Source organism: Artemia franciscana, chromosome 4 (genome assembly GCF_032884065.1).
Source record: "Artemia franciscana chromosome 4, ASM3288406v1, whole genome shotgun sequence".
NCBI classification, from domain to species: Eukaryota; Metazoa; Arthropoda; class Branchiopoda; order Anostraca; family Artemiidae; genus Artemia; species Artemia franciscana.
This window is the reverse complement of record NC_088866.1, coordinates 36469958-36486282: the sequence shown is the minus strand read 5'-3', so window position 1 is coordinate 36486282 and position 16325 is coordinate 36469958. Positions and strand designations below refer to the sequence as shown.

General features: G+C 34.3%; 1 protein-coding gene across 1 annotated transcript in view; it reads right to left on the bottom strand.

Moving 5' to 3' along the window:
* Positions 1 to 16325, bottom strand: part of LOC136026371 (roundabout homolog 2-like) — a 232894-nt gene that overhangs the window by 175492 nt on the left and 41077 nt on the right. The window contains exons 3-4 of the mRNA XM_065702916.1: positions 13381 to 13526; positions 1326 to 1482 (exon numbers count right to left, since the gene is read on the bottom strand). Of these exons, the coding sequence (XP_065558988.1) occupies positions 1326 to 1482; positions 13381 to 13526 (303 nt within the window). The remainder of the gene's footprint in view (positions 1 to 1325; positions 1483 to 13380; positions 13527 to 16325) is intronic.

Sequence of the window (16325 nt, the reverse complement as noted above, 5' to 3'; positions counted from 1 at the left end):
CGCATGTGTGCCTCCCCCCGCGCATCTTCCCATTGAGGTTGAATCATTGTGTGAATGTTGAACAGATCCCGTTGATAACTGTGATGCAAAGTGTTTTTTTTATCGACCTTTTCAGCAGATTCCCTGAGGTTTTCATTCCAAGATCTGTCTCGGGATCCTATGGTTGTTTATACGGATCACGTGCTCAAGATTGCCACCTTCGTTGCCGAGTGACATCTGGAACCAGGGGGTGGCCTGAGATACATCGGACTATCTGGCTTGCGACATAATCAGACTATCGTGTGTCATTTTCTCCGGAGGCAGTTGTTTTTGAAGGCAAGATTCCGTGTCTCATGTTGTTGATTAAAATTCCAGCATTCGCTAATGTAGAGAAGTGCAGAAAGGAAGCTGCTATTAAATAGCCTCATTTTCAATTTCATAGAATACAGAAAGTGTCTTAGCACGTCCAACTTTCAAGACAAATATAAAGGGGTGGACTCACCTTCTATTCTTCCTTCACTTGGACGTTTATCTTCGGATAAAGTTTTGGCGGAGTGCATTAAAATGATGAGTACTATGTACGAGATCATTATTGCTGTGGTTAAGATAGGAAGTGAGGCTAGTAGTTGGTTTTGTGTGGAATCATGAATTAAGCCTGGTTCTGTCCAGTCCCCAGGTACATGATTATGTTGATGTTTTTTGTTCTAAGGAAGACCACAAAGGCAATGGGAGAACATTTTATCAAGTGGTAAGATTAAATTCTCCTTGTCTTAGATTAGATAGGTAATTTTAGTGTCGCAGATAAAAAAAAATGTAATATGAATGAGGTTTTGGAGGCTTTGAGGGTTTAGGATGCAAAAAAGCTTCGGAAATTAATGTTCAGAAAGCTACCTTGCTTCAACTAGGAATGAAGGGAAATTAAGAGGTAAGGCTAGGTAACCAAAAAAATTGGATCAAGTGAATAGATATACTTACTAGGGTAATATCTGTATTAAAGTAAGTAAAATGGGGTGAAAATTTGAAGAGTAAAATAGCCAAGGCACAGTATGACTCTAAGACGTAGTCACTTCAAATGGCTGGGTCACTTCAATGGCTTGTTTGACTGGCCATATATCAAACGATAAAATATACAGAAACTGTGGTTCAATCGCTGTTTCTAAATGTATAGTTAAAGATAACATAGGATAAATTCTGTGCATTTTAAGTTCTAACGTCAGTTCATACTTACATTTGAACAAATAGATTTTTTTTTTAATTCAGTTGCGTAAAGGATCTGTCAAATAACACAAATTATTCTATTCTTTTATTGACATTCACGGTGATCTATCCACGAAATCATCTCTTACCTTGATGAGACATTTTCAAAATTAATTATTTGCCCGTTCTTTTTCCACTTGACTTGAGGCTCAGGTTGTCCCTTAGGAGGATCACAGTATATCGTTATTGATTCTCCCTGAATTGATCGAATACTTTGTGGCACTGCTTTGAATTCTGATTGCAAATCTAGAAAGAAAACATGTGCTTTTAGGAATTCCCCAATCAGACCTATTGTTTGATTTTGGAAACGTTTGAACAGGATATGGTAAAAATCCGTTGTCATTATTCAGAGCTTTCAAGAGGCCCCGAGTTCATCTTATGATTTCAAGGTAATCACTAAACATTGAAACTGTTAGATTATTGAAAAAATGGACTTTTAGGGATAAATAAGTAAAAATCTAAACATTATCAGCTAAGAACAATATCTAAGACCTAGGTCATAAAAATTATTGTAGGGCAGTGATGAACCTGGAGTGATTAGCGGAGATACTTAACACACATATAGAAAAAGAAAAACAAAGAAAGCCAACGTTTAATGCTAATAACCAAGATGATTAAAATCAGCACCATAGCAATAGCCGTTAAATAACCGAAAGAATTGATTCTTATACAGAAAATCTCAATTTAAATCACTTTTGTTGTAATCTGTAAATGTCAAAGCGTCTGAGATTTTTTGTCATTTACCGTAAGCCACAAGTAACTCTACCCGAAGAACAGTGCACGGAAAGTGTTATAATAAGGCCTAGGGCATTCTGAGAGGTATGAATTTTAGAGATGGAAATCATCAGACAAGTGAAAAGTTTGAAAAATAGACCATGTAGAGTCAAAGAAAAATTATTTGACACCAAAACGACAGCATACAGACCTTGAATACTCGAGTCTAAGTAAACATTTTGGTAAAGTTTCAACGCTGCTTACACGTTCTGAGTTCTGTTTCATTAAATCTATTATAAAGGTGCGTTCAAAATAATATCAAGAGCATTAACACTTAAAATGAACAGAAATTATTTTTTATATGAGGGGGGGGCTGCCACCTCCTCAACCCTTACTCTTTATGCTAAAGTCTTAATACTATTTAAAAATACTTCTCTTTCAAATTCATTCATTCTTGCGCTTGAGCAGTCTTTTTTGAGAAACTGTGACAAAAAGGCAAGCTTTAGCATAAGGAGAGAGGCCGAGAGAAAACAACCCCCTTAATTCGGAATAATTTTTTTTCGTTAGAAGTTTTAATGTTGCTACTGACTTTCTGTTGAAAAACCTTGATTTTTAGTTAATTTCTAACCGTTTTTTAATCAAACCAGGAGACCTTCTTCCCCCCCCCCCTCTTCGAGTAAAATTCCCCTTAAAAAAATTTCCCCCATAAGATTTTCCTCTGCAAAAATTCTCCTACTGGAAATTTGCCCGCATAAAATTTAATAACAAATACTATACGTGAACAACTGACGTATTGCGAAACTTACAGCCCTTTCCACAGGAACTATTGGGGATCAGGAACATCCCCATTTTTGAGCTATTGCTGTTGAATTGAATGGCTTTCTTTAAATTTTCATCGGATGTCTTTGGGAAAAGGGGCATGGGAGGGATTCCAGTTGTCCTCGATTTTTTTCCTGACTTAAAAAGAGCACTAAACCTTAGGTTTCTGGTTAAGCACTTCGAAAATGAAGATAACAATGGTACCCTTTCTGTGCTTTTCAGTCTATTAGCCTGAAATGGCACAAAGTGAGCCATTTTTCGATGTCACATGGTATTTTTCCGTTCACACAAACATCTCTAAATTTTCTACCCTCGATCGATTACCCCTTGGAAAATAAACAGAAAAAAGGTGATACATCATTGCTAACCATGCAAAAAAAAAGAATATTTTTCTTCTGCTAAAGTGCGAGATTGTAATTCATTGTAATTAATTTAGTATTAATTATGCTTTTGTGAGGTTTAAATGGTTAGGTTTTGCTTTTTTCTTCTTTTTTTCTGAGCACTGAAGACGACTTGGCGGAGGTCCTTTTTCGAAATTATCTAGTATATAAAAATGCAGTTCCCTGTAAAAACATTGATTTTGTTTTAGTTACAATATACGATTATGACGTATTTATCGTCGAATTCAAGGCCATGAGCAGGACATGCTTGTCTGTATGTGACATAACGAATGTTATTAACAGATTTGAGATGTTCAAAACTTGTTGTATTCTTCACAAGATAGAGAATTACTCTCAAATAGAAACACTTATTTCGATTCTTTTACCCAGCTCCGAAAAAAGAACTGATATAAATTTGCTAAGAACTATGACTGAAATTAATGGCATTTCACACATTGCCAACACTGCTTGTGGGACGTTTATCTCTGCATCAGCATGCAGCATGATGTGTCAACCGAGAGTAGAATAATTCCCCATTTTCCGACAACTGCGATTCCACTGCTATTCTTTCTATTCAGATCTACCTCCATTTTGAGGGGCTCCAAGCTTTATTTTTTAATTTCGTAAAATACATTTGGCAATAAACTTTTACTAGTAAGTTAAACCCATAACCTATATATAATTAAATTTAAAAAACAGGTTTTCCAACTAAAAATAAGGAGCAACATTGGAACTTAAAACGAACAGAAATCATTCCGTGTATGAAGAGGGTTGCCCCCTCCTCAAACCCCTCAATCGTTACGTTAAAGTTTTATAGTACTTTAAAATATCCTTTTGTTCCAATCTAACAGTACCTGTTTTCCAGCATCTGCTCTTAAAGAGTTAAGAAAAAAAGAGTCAAACTGCAGAATAAAGAACTAGAGGTTGAGGAGGGGCCAGACCTCCTCACATATGGAATAACTTCTATTATTTCTAAGTTTTAATGTTGCTCATTACTTTAGGCTGAAGAAAAAACCTTGTTTTTATTTAGTTTCTTATCTTTTTTCACATCATGCCCATGCCTAACCAAAACATGAGGTGGGTTTCCGGCCCCAGTAACCCCGGATTTTTTGCTGTTAAATTTTACTTATTGATAATTGTAAATTGACTAGCAACGGTACATTTTTTCAGTTTTTTCTGCTTAAGAATTAAAATGATGGATTTTAACTAAAATTTTAGAAAAAAATTGAATATGTCAATTAACAGTTTTGTTGTTCTTTCCACAAAATGTAGCAAAGTTAATATATCTACACTAGAATTTGGTGTGGATGGAGAGGAGTAATATTGTTCATATGGATGTAAATTCTACGTAACTTATTATCTTCTTATTATGCCCCGCCTCGCATTTTCCAACTCTGCACCGGTTGGCATATGAAGAATGTAATATTTAATGCTAAGTAGAAAAAGGTTCTCGAAATGGATTGGGCACTATTAACCCCCAACCTCCCAACACCAACAATGAAGGCGTAGATAAAAGATATTCCCGGAGATCAAGAGATATTCCCGGATTATCAATTTTTACCTCATCCTCCTCAAAAACGCATTCTATACTTTTCTGAACACTCAAAGAGAGTAAATGTACTTTTCGGCTGCTCATTGGGGCTACTGCCCACCCCCCTACCAAATGACTCACCGCCCCTGCTTCATAATTCTGATGCGCGCTTACACATAATTTTCCTGTCTTCCTGCGGCTTCTACACAAATTTACATAAGAACGTCTTTAATAGTGACAAAAAAACTGCACTTTCTTTTCTTTTTACCAGAGAGTTGATAGCATATGCTATTAAAAAATTAATGCCGTATCTTGTTTCCCCCTATTCTGTTTAGTGAACATTAAGGAATTGGCTGATTTAGTTACTGAATCACCACTTGCATTCCCAAGTATTTTTGGTAAACTTTCAATTTTATTTACATTTATATAAAACGTAGATACGTAAAGTAACAATAGCCTGTAGGAACTTGATTAAGATTACATATGAATCACCCTCTGACAAGTTTCTTTGTATAAGAAATTATAACCCTCGCTGTTTTCAAACCAAATAAACTCGTAAACCTACCAAACTAACCCCCTGTGTTTTCTATACGAAAGGAATAGGAGAAGGGAGAGTTGCTCAAGAGCCATTTGATTTAAAGATTCAATTTACTAATGAACAAAAAAAAGGATGAATGATTCGCAGTTTCAGAGGGAACTATTTTATGAGAAGATAGTGGGCAAAAATAGACCGACATCGTTTTGTATATCAAGGGATCGAGCTTCCAGAAAACAGTAGGCTCCTAAAATTTGTGTCGAAAAGAACGTTTTTGAAAATTTAACAGGTATTCTTTTTGTAATATTTGACCCCCTTCATCGAAAATCTAAGAAAAGATCCCTGTTTATATAGTGTAGAATTTATCCACTTGTAGGTCCTAAATCAAACCTATTAACTATATGGGATAAGCAGCATTATTATTTTCCTGTTAGTATAAACTACAGATTCAAAAGACAAAATACCCGTAGAAGCATTAGTAGCAGTATGCGCCTAGCACCATCGGTTTCTTCGACATTCCCTTCAACACACGCTGAAAGTTTCAGCTCAATACAATCGACCATTCCTGAAGCATTTCTAATGCATCCGCTTGACAACCTGTTTGTGCATAGTGCTTTTCGAATTAGTTCCGTACATTTTCTGTGTATCCCAAATTTTTCCCGTTAATACCCTTAGCTTTAGTAGCAGCAGTGGTAATAGAACTAGTAATAATAGTAACTGTAGCAGGAATATGAGTAGAAGCAGTAGCATTAGGATCCAAATATTTTCTTTTGGTTAGTTCAACATCCCTCACAACAAGCCCAGTTAGTTTCAACTTCACTAATCAAACCGTTCCTAGATATTGTTGTAACACTTTTTTGACAATCTGCATGTAGAAGGCGTGTTACGGTGCAGTTCACCTTCCCCCTCAAAATTTCTTGAAAATTTCACCTTCATACCAATAGACATATTTATAATAGTAGTCACAGTAGTAGCATTGATATTACTATTAATATTATTGAATAGCAATACTACTAACAGCAGCAGTGGTATTAACATATTGCCTTTTGGTTAGTAGAACATCCCTCTCATCAAATCTTGGAAGTTTCAACTTAATACAACTAGTCATTGCTGATATGTCCTTTTGATAACCTGTATCCACATTAAATTTCTTTGTATGAAGCTGTCAAGAGCTTTTAGTATTCTCCATAGACTGAAATTTATTTTTCCCCATAAAATGTTACTGATCCTATATTTCAGTCTACTCCAGTCATATCTTTTATATAGAACAAGCATTTGGGCTTCAAATTATAAGTCAGAATAAAAGCAAGTTCAAATTCGGCAAAAAAATTGCCGAAACTTTATATAAAGTAAGCACAAATACCGCACTTGAGTCGTTATGTCGGCTTTTCGAAGGAATGATGAAATTCACCAACATGATACTCGACATGCATCGCAACTAGTTACAGAAACGAGACGTCTCACGTCATCTGGTTTTTCAATCAAATTTACCGGACCGAAAATATGGAATTATTTGCCAAATAATTTGAGAAATACTAATAGCCTACCAGAGTTCAAAAGTAAGATTAAAACCTTCTTATTGGAAAATATTGAATTAGATCCTAATTTCTTGTACCGATAGTTCTCTATGTTTTGTTTTATTAATTTGCGTTTCTTTTCTTTTCCCTTCTTCTTTTCTTTTCTTACCACATATTTCTTTTCTTGGTGATTGAATGAATGCTGTCATCCGTTACGGGCAGTGCTCTCTTAGGGTGTAGATAGTTTACAGTGTGTGATTTTTTTTGTTAATAAATGAATCGTATTGAATTGAATTGTATGTTCATATACTTCTTGAATTTTGCATTTCAGCGCTCTTGGCCTTACAGGTAGTTGCTATAGCAGCAGTATTAGCAGTAAATGTAGTAGAAACTGTATTATTAGCAGTAGTGTGCACACATTGCCTTTTGGTGGGATGATCTTCCCCTTTAAGTTTTCTGTGAAAGTTCAAACTTAATACCCAAATCAATTCTTGAGATTCGCGATTTTGAGAATATGCATGCACATAGCGTCTTTTGATTTAGTCCATAATTCCCCTCAAATCTTAAATGAAGTAGTGAGGTAGTGGTAGTGGTTGTAGTAATACTAGTAGCGTGCAAATATTGCCCTTTTGATCATCTCCCTTGTCATTTCTTCAATTTTCCAAACTAATGTACTCACTTGTTCCTGTGCTAGCGGTACAGCTTTTCTCAGTAGAAGATATAAAGTCTCACTTCACCAAAACCCTTTACATGGCACCTTTTGAGTTGTGGGAGCTGACCTTAAGATTAAGTAAGATTCATATGAAACACTAGGAAAGCATATACAAAAATCTAAGGTGCCCCTGAAGCATACAATTTTTTTAACAAAATAAGGGCAAATATGTAAATACTTTAGCGTAGAGTTTTAGCAATAATTATAGTGAGTCACTTATGCTGAGATTTTTCCCCTCTCCTCCTCCTAGAGGGGTAAAAACATAGAAAAATCCAAATTTTTTTAAAGTTGGCGATAAATCAATACTTTTTAGGATCCATTTTAAAGTTTTTACTCCCTTGAAGATTTGTTTTCAGACCCAAAAAATTTTTATCAGGATGAACCTATGCTACTCCAAGAATTCAATGACTAGACTAGTAATTTATTGCAAAAGTTTTTGTTCCTGCAGGGATTTGAAAGAATAACATTTTATAAGGCTTCAAAAATAATCTACACACGAAACTTGATCTGACAAAATACTTAAAGGCTTCACTGATCGTTGGTAAACAATTGAATCAATTTTTTTTTAATGACATAGTCGTAGCAAAAACAATATTAAATCATGTATACAAAGTCAATTACCTCGCAATTTAAACAAAAAGAGCTTTTTACCATAAGGTCTACAAAAAAAAAAGGTCATGCCAAAATACACACTATTATCGTTTCCACCTAGGGAAAACAAGCCCTATAATTTCTTTCTGCTCGATAAAACATAAAACAGTTCGTGATAACGATCTGTAGTAAGGAGCGACCCGGCTCAATTGAAACCGAAACTCTCAAAAATGGAATTTTGATACCAATAGTTACGTCAAAAGAATTGCATTTTAAAGCTGATTTTAAAAATATGAGCTTCGTCAATTTTAGTCTTACCCATCAAAAGTTAGGAGCCTGAGAAAATTCGCCGTATTTTAGAAGGGAGAAATAATTCCTAAAAGTCATAGAATCTTAATCAGATTCAGCGTATCAGAGAACTCTACTGTAGAAGTTTCAAGATCCTATCTACAAAATAGTGGATTTTTTTGTGCCAGAAGGCAGATCACGGATGCGCGTTTTTTTTTTTTTTTTCTCAGGGGTGATCGTGTCGACCCAGTGGCCCTAAAATGTCTCGGGAGGGTTCAATCTAACGGAGATTAAATGTTCTAGTGTCCTTTTTAAGTGGCCAAAAAATTAGAGGGCATCTAGGACCCTTCCCAAGCTCATTCTTCCCAAAGTCACCAGATCAAAACTTTTAGATAGCAATTTTATCCAGAATAGTTGGAAAACCAAATAACTATGTCTTTGGAGACGACTTAATCCCCCAGAGTCCCGAGGAGGAGCTGCAAATTACAAACTTTGGCCATTGTGTACCTATATTAATGGTTATTAGGAAGTGTAGCATTATTAAAAAAATCATGGATAAAATAAATAAAAAATGTGTTTTCAACTGGAAGTAAGGAGCTGCATTAATACTTAAAACGAACTGGAAATATTACGCATATAAGAGGGTTCGTCTCCTCCACAATACCTTACTCTTTATGCTAAAGTTGTTTTTAGTAATTACAACTATTTATTCTACGGCCTTTGTGATTCAGGGGTCATTATTACAGAGCTGGGACGAAATTTAAGCTTTAGTGTAAACAGCGAGGTATTCACAAGGGGAAGAGCCCCCTCATATATGCGATAAATATATACGAATATAGAAGTTCGTTACGTAAGTTAAATCGTAAGTTACGTATATTTATTGCCAATAAAGACGTTCATAAAAAAAACCTCTAGATGTATTTTTAAGTAACCAAAAATCGGAGGGCGGCTAGGTCTCCTCCCCCACCTCTTTTTACCGTCCAATCAAAACTATGAGAAAGCCATTTACCCGAAAAAATTAATAAGAAAATTTCGTTTCAATTATTCATGTATGGCGAACCAAAATTAAAACATGTATTAGTTCAAAAACGTTCAGAAATTAAATAAAAAAACAAGTTTTTTAACTGCAATAAAGGAGCGACATTAAAACTTAAAACGAACAGAAATTATTCTGTATATGAAAGGGGTTTTCTCTTAGTCAACGCCTTAGTCAGGGGTTTTCTCTTAGTCAACGCTAAAGTTTTATATTGTTTTAAAAAGTAGATCTGCGACAAAGAGTTAAACTTTAGCGTAAAGAGCGAAGCGTTGAAGAGGAGACAACCCCTTTCATATACAGAAAAGTTTCTGTTCATTTTAAGTTTTAATGTCACTCCTTACTTGAAGTTAAGAAACTTGTTCTTTTTTTATTTAATTTCAACTTAGTACCATGGTCTATTCTTGAGACTTGACAATATGCATACACAGTGTGTTTTGATTTAAACGCAAATACTTTGTTCACAGAAATTTCATTCTATTAAATTTTAGTTTAGTGCTAACGTTAAAAAAAAATTGATTTAAAACTTTTATGAATAGCATTTGGTCTTTTAGTCATTGAATTGTGACGCTTTACGTCAAACTGCCTCAGAAAATAAAAATATGAAAAAAAAAGTTTACAGCGTAATTAAACACAAATGTTCTAACCAAAGAAATATAAAAGTACAAATTTGTAATTTAAAACTATCAAAATTACATACGGATCGCGGATAATAAGAAGTTTACCAAATAATAGGTTAGTAAATGCAGCTTATCCGGAGGTGTTGCAGGACAGAAATAAAAGTGCTTGGGCTTACCAGGTAAGATCAATTTTAAATATTTGTGGGCTAACAGATGTTTGGAATGTAGGAAAGAGGACAGGAAAAGAGGAAGAAAATGTAGAAAAATCAGTAAAGGGAGTGCTTGAACATCGAGAGATTTGGAAAATGGCAGTGCGAAGTTGCAGCCTTGGCGTCCTTTGGGGTTTATCGGTAATGGAAGGAGATCTGGGGACGTGATATATATTTTAAAGCAGGTTTAAATATGAAAAACAAATCAATAGGAATGTGTCCGGGAGGGGTCATTTTCTAGCACTAGGAGAAAGGAGGAAGTAATTAGGGATGGTGAGGGTAAAGGATGGCCCTTATTCATACCCCTTGTGTGGAGACAATGGTAAGGATTTGCTTTTCTCTATGACTCTTTGTCATGAATTACATGATTTAAGGAAAGAATTATTTTCTAGTAGTTAATGGTCAAGTGAGTGGTTGGCCTCAGTTTGGGACAATAAAAATATTGCAAAATATATTAAATTGGGAATGACCCATAGACACTTTTGTAAGGGGGGAGTGCTAGAAGTATTTCTGAATGTGTGTAAATAGTTTTTTTTTGTGAATTTTTGTTTTGTTTTTGAAGCCATGACCTAGGTGGCTCTAAGACATTAGATGTCTACCAATCTACCTATTATTATTTTGTGTTTATGTATTACGTGTTAATTTGTTGTGTTATCATTATGGTATTATGGCATTTATCATTACGGAGTGTTTTTGCTATTGTTATTGCTGTTTTATCATTATATCATGGTGTTTTTATCTTCAGGCATGTTTTTACTATGTCTATCAGTTTGTTTTTTTTTTTTTGCCACGACCCTAAGAGGCTTATGTAGCAAAAAACATCGATTTATCTATAAAAAAAAATATTACACTTGACTATAAATGCAACGCTAGAAAAAAATGATCAACCAGTGCTAAGTTTCAAGCCCATTCACAATGAAATTTTACAAATACCAAGAAACAGCTCGCGGTAATTTGAGCCAATCCGATTTGTCATACTTTTTTCTGTAAGAAAAAACCTTAAAAATTTTAATAGTCTTAAATTGGCGCTAGCGAAATCTCGATACTAGTAAAATTTCATTGTGATTGGGGCATTAGTTAATAAGTATGAATTAGCTGTTTCTATATAGCTACAAATGTAATTAGGCACTCACTGAACATGTTTTCTCTAATTAGATTACCAAAGCATGCCGTATTATAAGCTCCTTCATAATAGGAATTTCCAAAAATTTGGAGAGAACAGCCAGAAATACAAGAGAATATATTTCTAGGTTATTTCTTTCAAGTTAGAAAAGCCTTGACAGAAAATGGATTGGATCTGTGTTAGGAAGGAATATCTATTGTTCCGAGATAGTTCTCTGATGCTCAAAGCATGAACACTAAAACCCTACATTTTATAAGCATATTTTCTAACTTTCGATGAACCCTTCGAAAAATGTCTAAGGAAGAGTTGTGGTGGGGTAAAATTCAACCCCTAGTCTTCCTTTATTCACAGAATTTTTTCGCCAATTCTTTAATATGGGTGCTGTGTGGTGAGAACTTCCATTCTTTTGCAAAAACATGTAAAGTGTAACGTAGAGCATGATATAAACGGGCTGGCCCATACAAAGGGTGGGGAGATCAAAGGGGATATCAAACAGATTAAAGGGGATATATAAAAGAGACTTTTTTAAAGAGGTTTGTTTATAACCAAGGAAATGAGGACTCTAAAAATCCTCTTTTATATTTTTAGAGTACTGGGGTCTTGAATGGTATCTGAAATATCAGACCCAAACCCCCTTTCTGAGAAATATTTGAGAGATAACAATTTTACAGGGATGATTATTATTCTGTACATATTGTTACAGAGATATTAAACTCGAATATGGGAAAAAGGGGTTGAAGGGAAAAATTAATGTCTTATTTTCGACCGTTAGAAAGGACTGTTTATTTAATTATACATTTAAAAACGGAAATTTAAAAAAAAAAACTTGTTTGATTACTCTGTGTATTTTTTTTGTAAAGATGATCTAAAGACATCTGAAGAGAGATAATTTATTTAACAGACAAAAAACAATACAAAAAAAAAGACATATTTGCCAGTAAGCCTTTAAAAAACTAAAACAAAAATAAACAAATAACAAGCAAAATAATCACCATTTGGGATCCTGCTCTATAATAATCATTATGTTTCCGATGTATGAGTTTACAGAGTATTTGAGAGCAACTTGGAAAGAAGAGGACTTACCGTAAACAGAGCGATATTAGAGTAAATGCGAACGATTTTTGTTGAATTTTTGTAATTTTGGTTCCGTCGTGTAACGAGAGCCTATGACGGAAAAGCCCTGTAAAAAGGCTGGGCAGAAGTTTGATAATAGTAATTGGCTATAGAATTCCCCAGAGTTAAATCTGTGTTGCTAACATTTTAAAATTTGTTTGATTTTAATAGTAGGTTTTATACAAACACAGTTGTTAGTTTTGGAATTCGACGATTATGGCACCATCAAGAAAAGAGGAGGCGGGATTTAAAAGGCTTTAAAAATCCAATTAAAAAAATAATTTGTTTCAGAAATTGTAAGAAAAAAGTACGCTTGTGAATAGAAACCGAAGACTGAAAAACGACTTGATTACAATACAGGCAACAATAGAAGTTATCATCTATTCCCACTCTAAATGTGCAAAACTTTTTAGTTTCAATTTGCTTATGAAAAGCCATTAAAAATTTAATATAAAAATGGGTATGAAAACTTTAAAGTTTAAAAGACGGTAGATTTCCAAAAAGGGGTCAAAATTTTGCTTGGGAAGGAAGTGAAGTTGCCGCGAAATATACAAATAATAAGATAACTGCAGAATTACCCTAGTTGCTAATAAATTAGGTTTTAGTCGTTGCTATTATATATTGCTATTCTATTATAGCTAGTTGTTATTATATATTGTTGTTATAATGTAGTGTTGTTATGTATTAGTTGTTATAATATATTTTATCTAAGTCAAGATTTTGACTATACTAACAGTGATACGACTATTTTAGTAGTTAGAGCGTGATAAGCAGCTCTAACTGACGAACAATTCTAATTAGCACGAAACACGAAAGATTTGACGAAACAATTCTAATTAGCAATGACCTAGGAATTTCTGGCAGTTAAAGAAATTTGTGAAAAGAATTGTTGATAAGTTTTTCAATGATAAAAAAGGAATAAAGTTTGAAACAAGTTTGAAGGTTCGGTCTATACTTACAGGCAACTATAAGGGTCGCGTTTTTTGACCTTGCTGTACCGACGCTGTTTCGAGCTAAACACCAGTAGACACCACTATCTGATTCTCTTCGACTATGAGTCACTGCGAGAAAAAATAGAGCACCGCCAGGTAAGAGTATTCGATGGCTAAAAAGATAAGCATTTGGATCATAAGCCACTGTACCGCCAGGTGAGAATAATCGATTGTTAAGATAAGTATTTGGATCATAAGCCACTGCACCGCCAGGTAAGAATAATTGATGGTTTAGATTAATATTTGGATCATAAGCCCCTCGCCCAATGATGAAAGATCTCGACTCTCTGAAGCATTTCTCAGTGTCGAGCATCAGAAATTATCCAGGGTTGTCATTCCTAGTAATTTATCATTATTTCTAGCTGTTTCTTTTTTTTGGCTGCCAAGTTTCTCCTAGCTAGTGAATTTTGCTGTAAAACTAGGGACTTATCCTAAATCTAGTGATTTTTCACGATATAGAGTGCAGATTCATGATTTAATCGAATAAATCATACAAGAAGCTAATTAATAAAAAAAAACAAAAAATAGTAATTCACTGCAGTTCCTAGTATGTTCCAGATTAGCATTTATGCAAACATACCGCCTTTGAAACTTCCGATTTCCCACCATATGTCCTTATCAGATATAGACCTCCTAGAGTTATCTTTAAAAAAATAGGCAAAGCTTGTTAATCCCAAAATTACAAAAATGTTCTATACTTGCTACTTTACAATATTTGTTCAGGTCGAATTTTTATCCTTTTCTTTGGAATCAATCAGTCCTAAATTAGATTTTCTACAGTTAAAACCATTGAGAATTGAATGAATGGTGGATATAAATAGACGCTTTACATCTTCAAATAGAACAAAATAGAGTCGTTGAAAAATAAGAAGGTAGGTATACATTAAATGTGATTATCTGATTAAAAAAAAAAAACATCGAAAAATAAAATAGGACTTGGTGTTTTTTATAATAGTATTCATTATATAAAACAGTTCGTGGTACCGAACTGTGGTAAGGAGCGACCCGGCTCAATAGTAACCAAAACTCTTAAAAAATGGGATTTTGATAACAATAGCTACATCAAAAGAATCGCATTTTAATGTTGATTTTAAATATATAAGTTTCATCAAGTTTAGTCTTACTCATCAAAAGTTACGAGCCTGAGAAAATTTGTCTTATTTTAGAAAATAGGGGGAAACACCCCCTAAAAGTAATAGAATCTTAACGAAAATCACACCATCAGATTCAACGTATCAGAGAACCCTGTTGCGGAAGTTTCAAGCTCTTATCTACAAAAATGTGGAATTTTGTATTTTTTGCCAGAAGGCAGATCACGGATGCGTGTTTGTTTTTTTTTTTCCAGGGGTGAACGTATCGATCCAGTTGTCCTAGAACGTTGCGAGAGGGCTCATTCTAACGGAAAAAAATTCTAGCGCCCTTTTTAAGTGACCAAAAAAATTGGAGGGCACCTAGGCCCCCTCCCACGCTAATTATTTTCCCAAAGTCAACGGATCAAAATTCTGAGATAGCCATTTCACTCAACGTAGTCAAAAATCTTTGGAAATTGTCAAATGATTTTAATTTTCACTTCTTATACCTAATCCAAACTCCAATATTTCTCCCAATTCCCTTATTTATGATTCAAACACATAATAAGCTTAGATAACGTCCTACTCTTTAAGTTTTCGAATCTATGTGCTAAAATATCAAACAGTTTGTGGTAAGGAACTGCAAGATTGGAGCTACAAGGCTCAATAGCAACTGAAACTCTCGAAATAGAATTTTGATATCAATCAATATATCATCGGCTTATTATATTGATTACATAAAAAAAAACTAGTTTTTTTAACTGAAAGTAAGGAGCGACATTAAAACTTAAAACGAACAGAAATTACTCCGTATATGAAATAGATTGTTCCCTCCGCAATCCCTCGCTCTTTACGCTAAAGCTTTTAATTGTTTTAAAAAGCAGAATTGTGGCAAAGAGTCAAACTTTAGCGTAAAGAGCGAGGGATTGCGGAGGGAACAATCTATTTCATATACGGAGTAATTTCTGTTCGTTTTAAGTTTTAATGTCGCTCCTTACTTTCAGTTAAAAAAACTAGTTTTTTTTATGTAATTTCTGAACGTTTTTGAATTAATGCATGTTTGATTTTGACTCTCCACACGTAAACTATTCAAATGAAATTTGCATATTAATTCCTTTTTGGCTAAATGGCTTTCTCTTAGTTTTGATCATACGATTTTGAGAAATATGGGATGGGGAAGGAGGCCTAGTTGCCATGCAATTTTTCCGTTACATAAAAAGGCAACTATTAATTTTAATTTTAACGAATTTTTTTATTAGCAAAAAATATACGTAACTTTAGAATTAACTTACGTAACAAACTTTTATATTCTTTAATTATTATTATCTATATGAGGGGGTTTGTACCCTCGTTAATACCTCGTTCTTTACACTAAATCGTAAGTTTTGTCCCAATTCTTTAAGAATGACCCCTGAATCAGAAAGGCCGTAGAATAAATAGTTGAAATTACTAAAAATACTTTAGCATAAAGAGCGAGGTAATTATATCCTCCTAAATACCTCGCTCTTTATGCTAAAGTATTTTTAGAACCCCTCATATGCGTAATAATCTCTGTTCGTTTTAAGTTTCAATGCTGCTTCTTCCTTTCATTTGAAAAAACGTTTTCATGTTTATTTTTCATTGTTTTCTTATAGTAATGCTAGAGAATCCTGCGCCCTTTTCATTGAATTTTTCTTCCCCCATGACAGATTCCTCCAAGGAAATATCCTCCAACATAGCCCCCTCTCCTCAGCCCCACCCCCAAACAAAATAAAATCCCCCCGAAAACGTCTGTACACTTCCCAATAACCATTACTATATGTAAACACTGGTCAAAGTTTGTAACTTGCAGCCCCTCCCCCA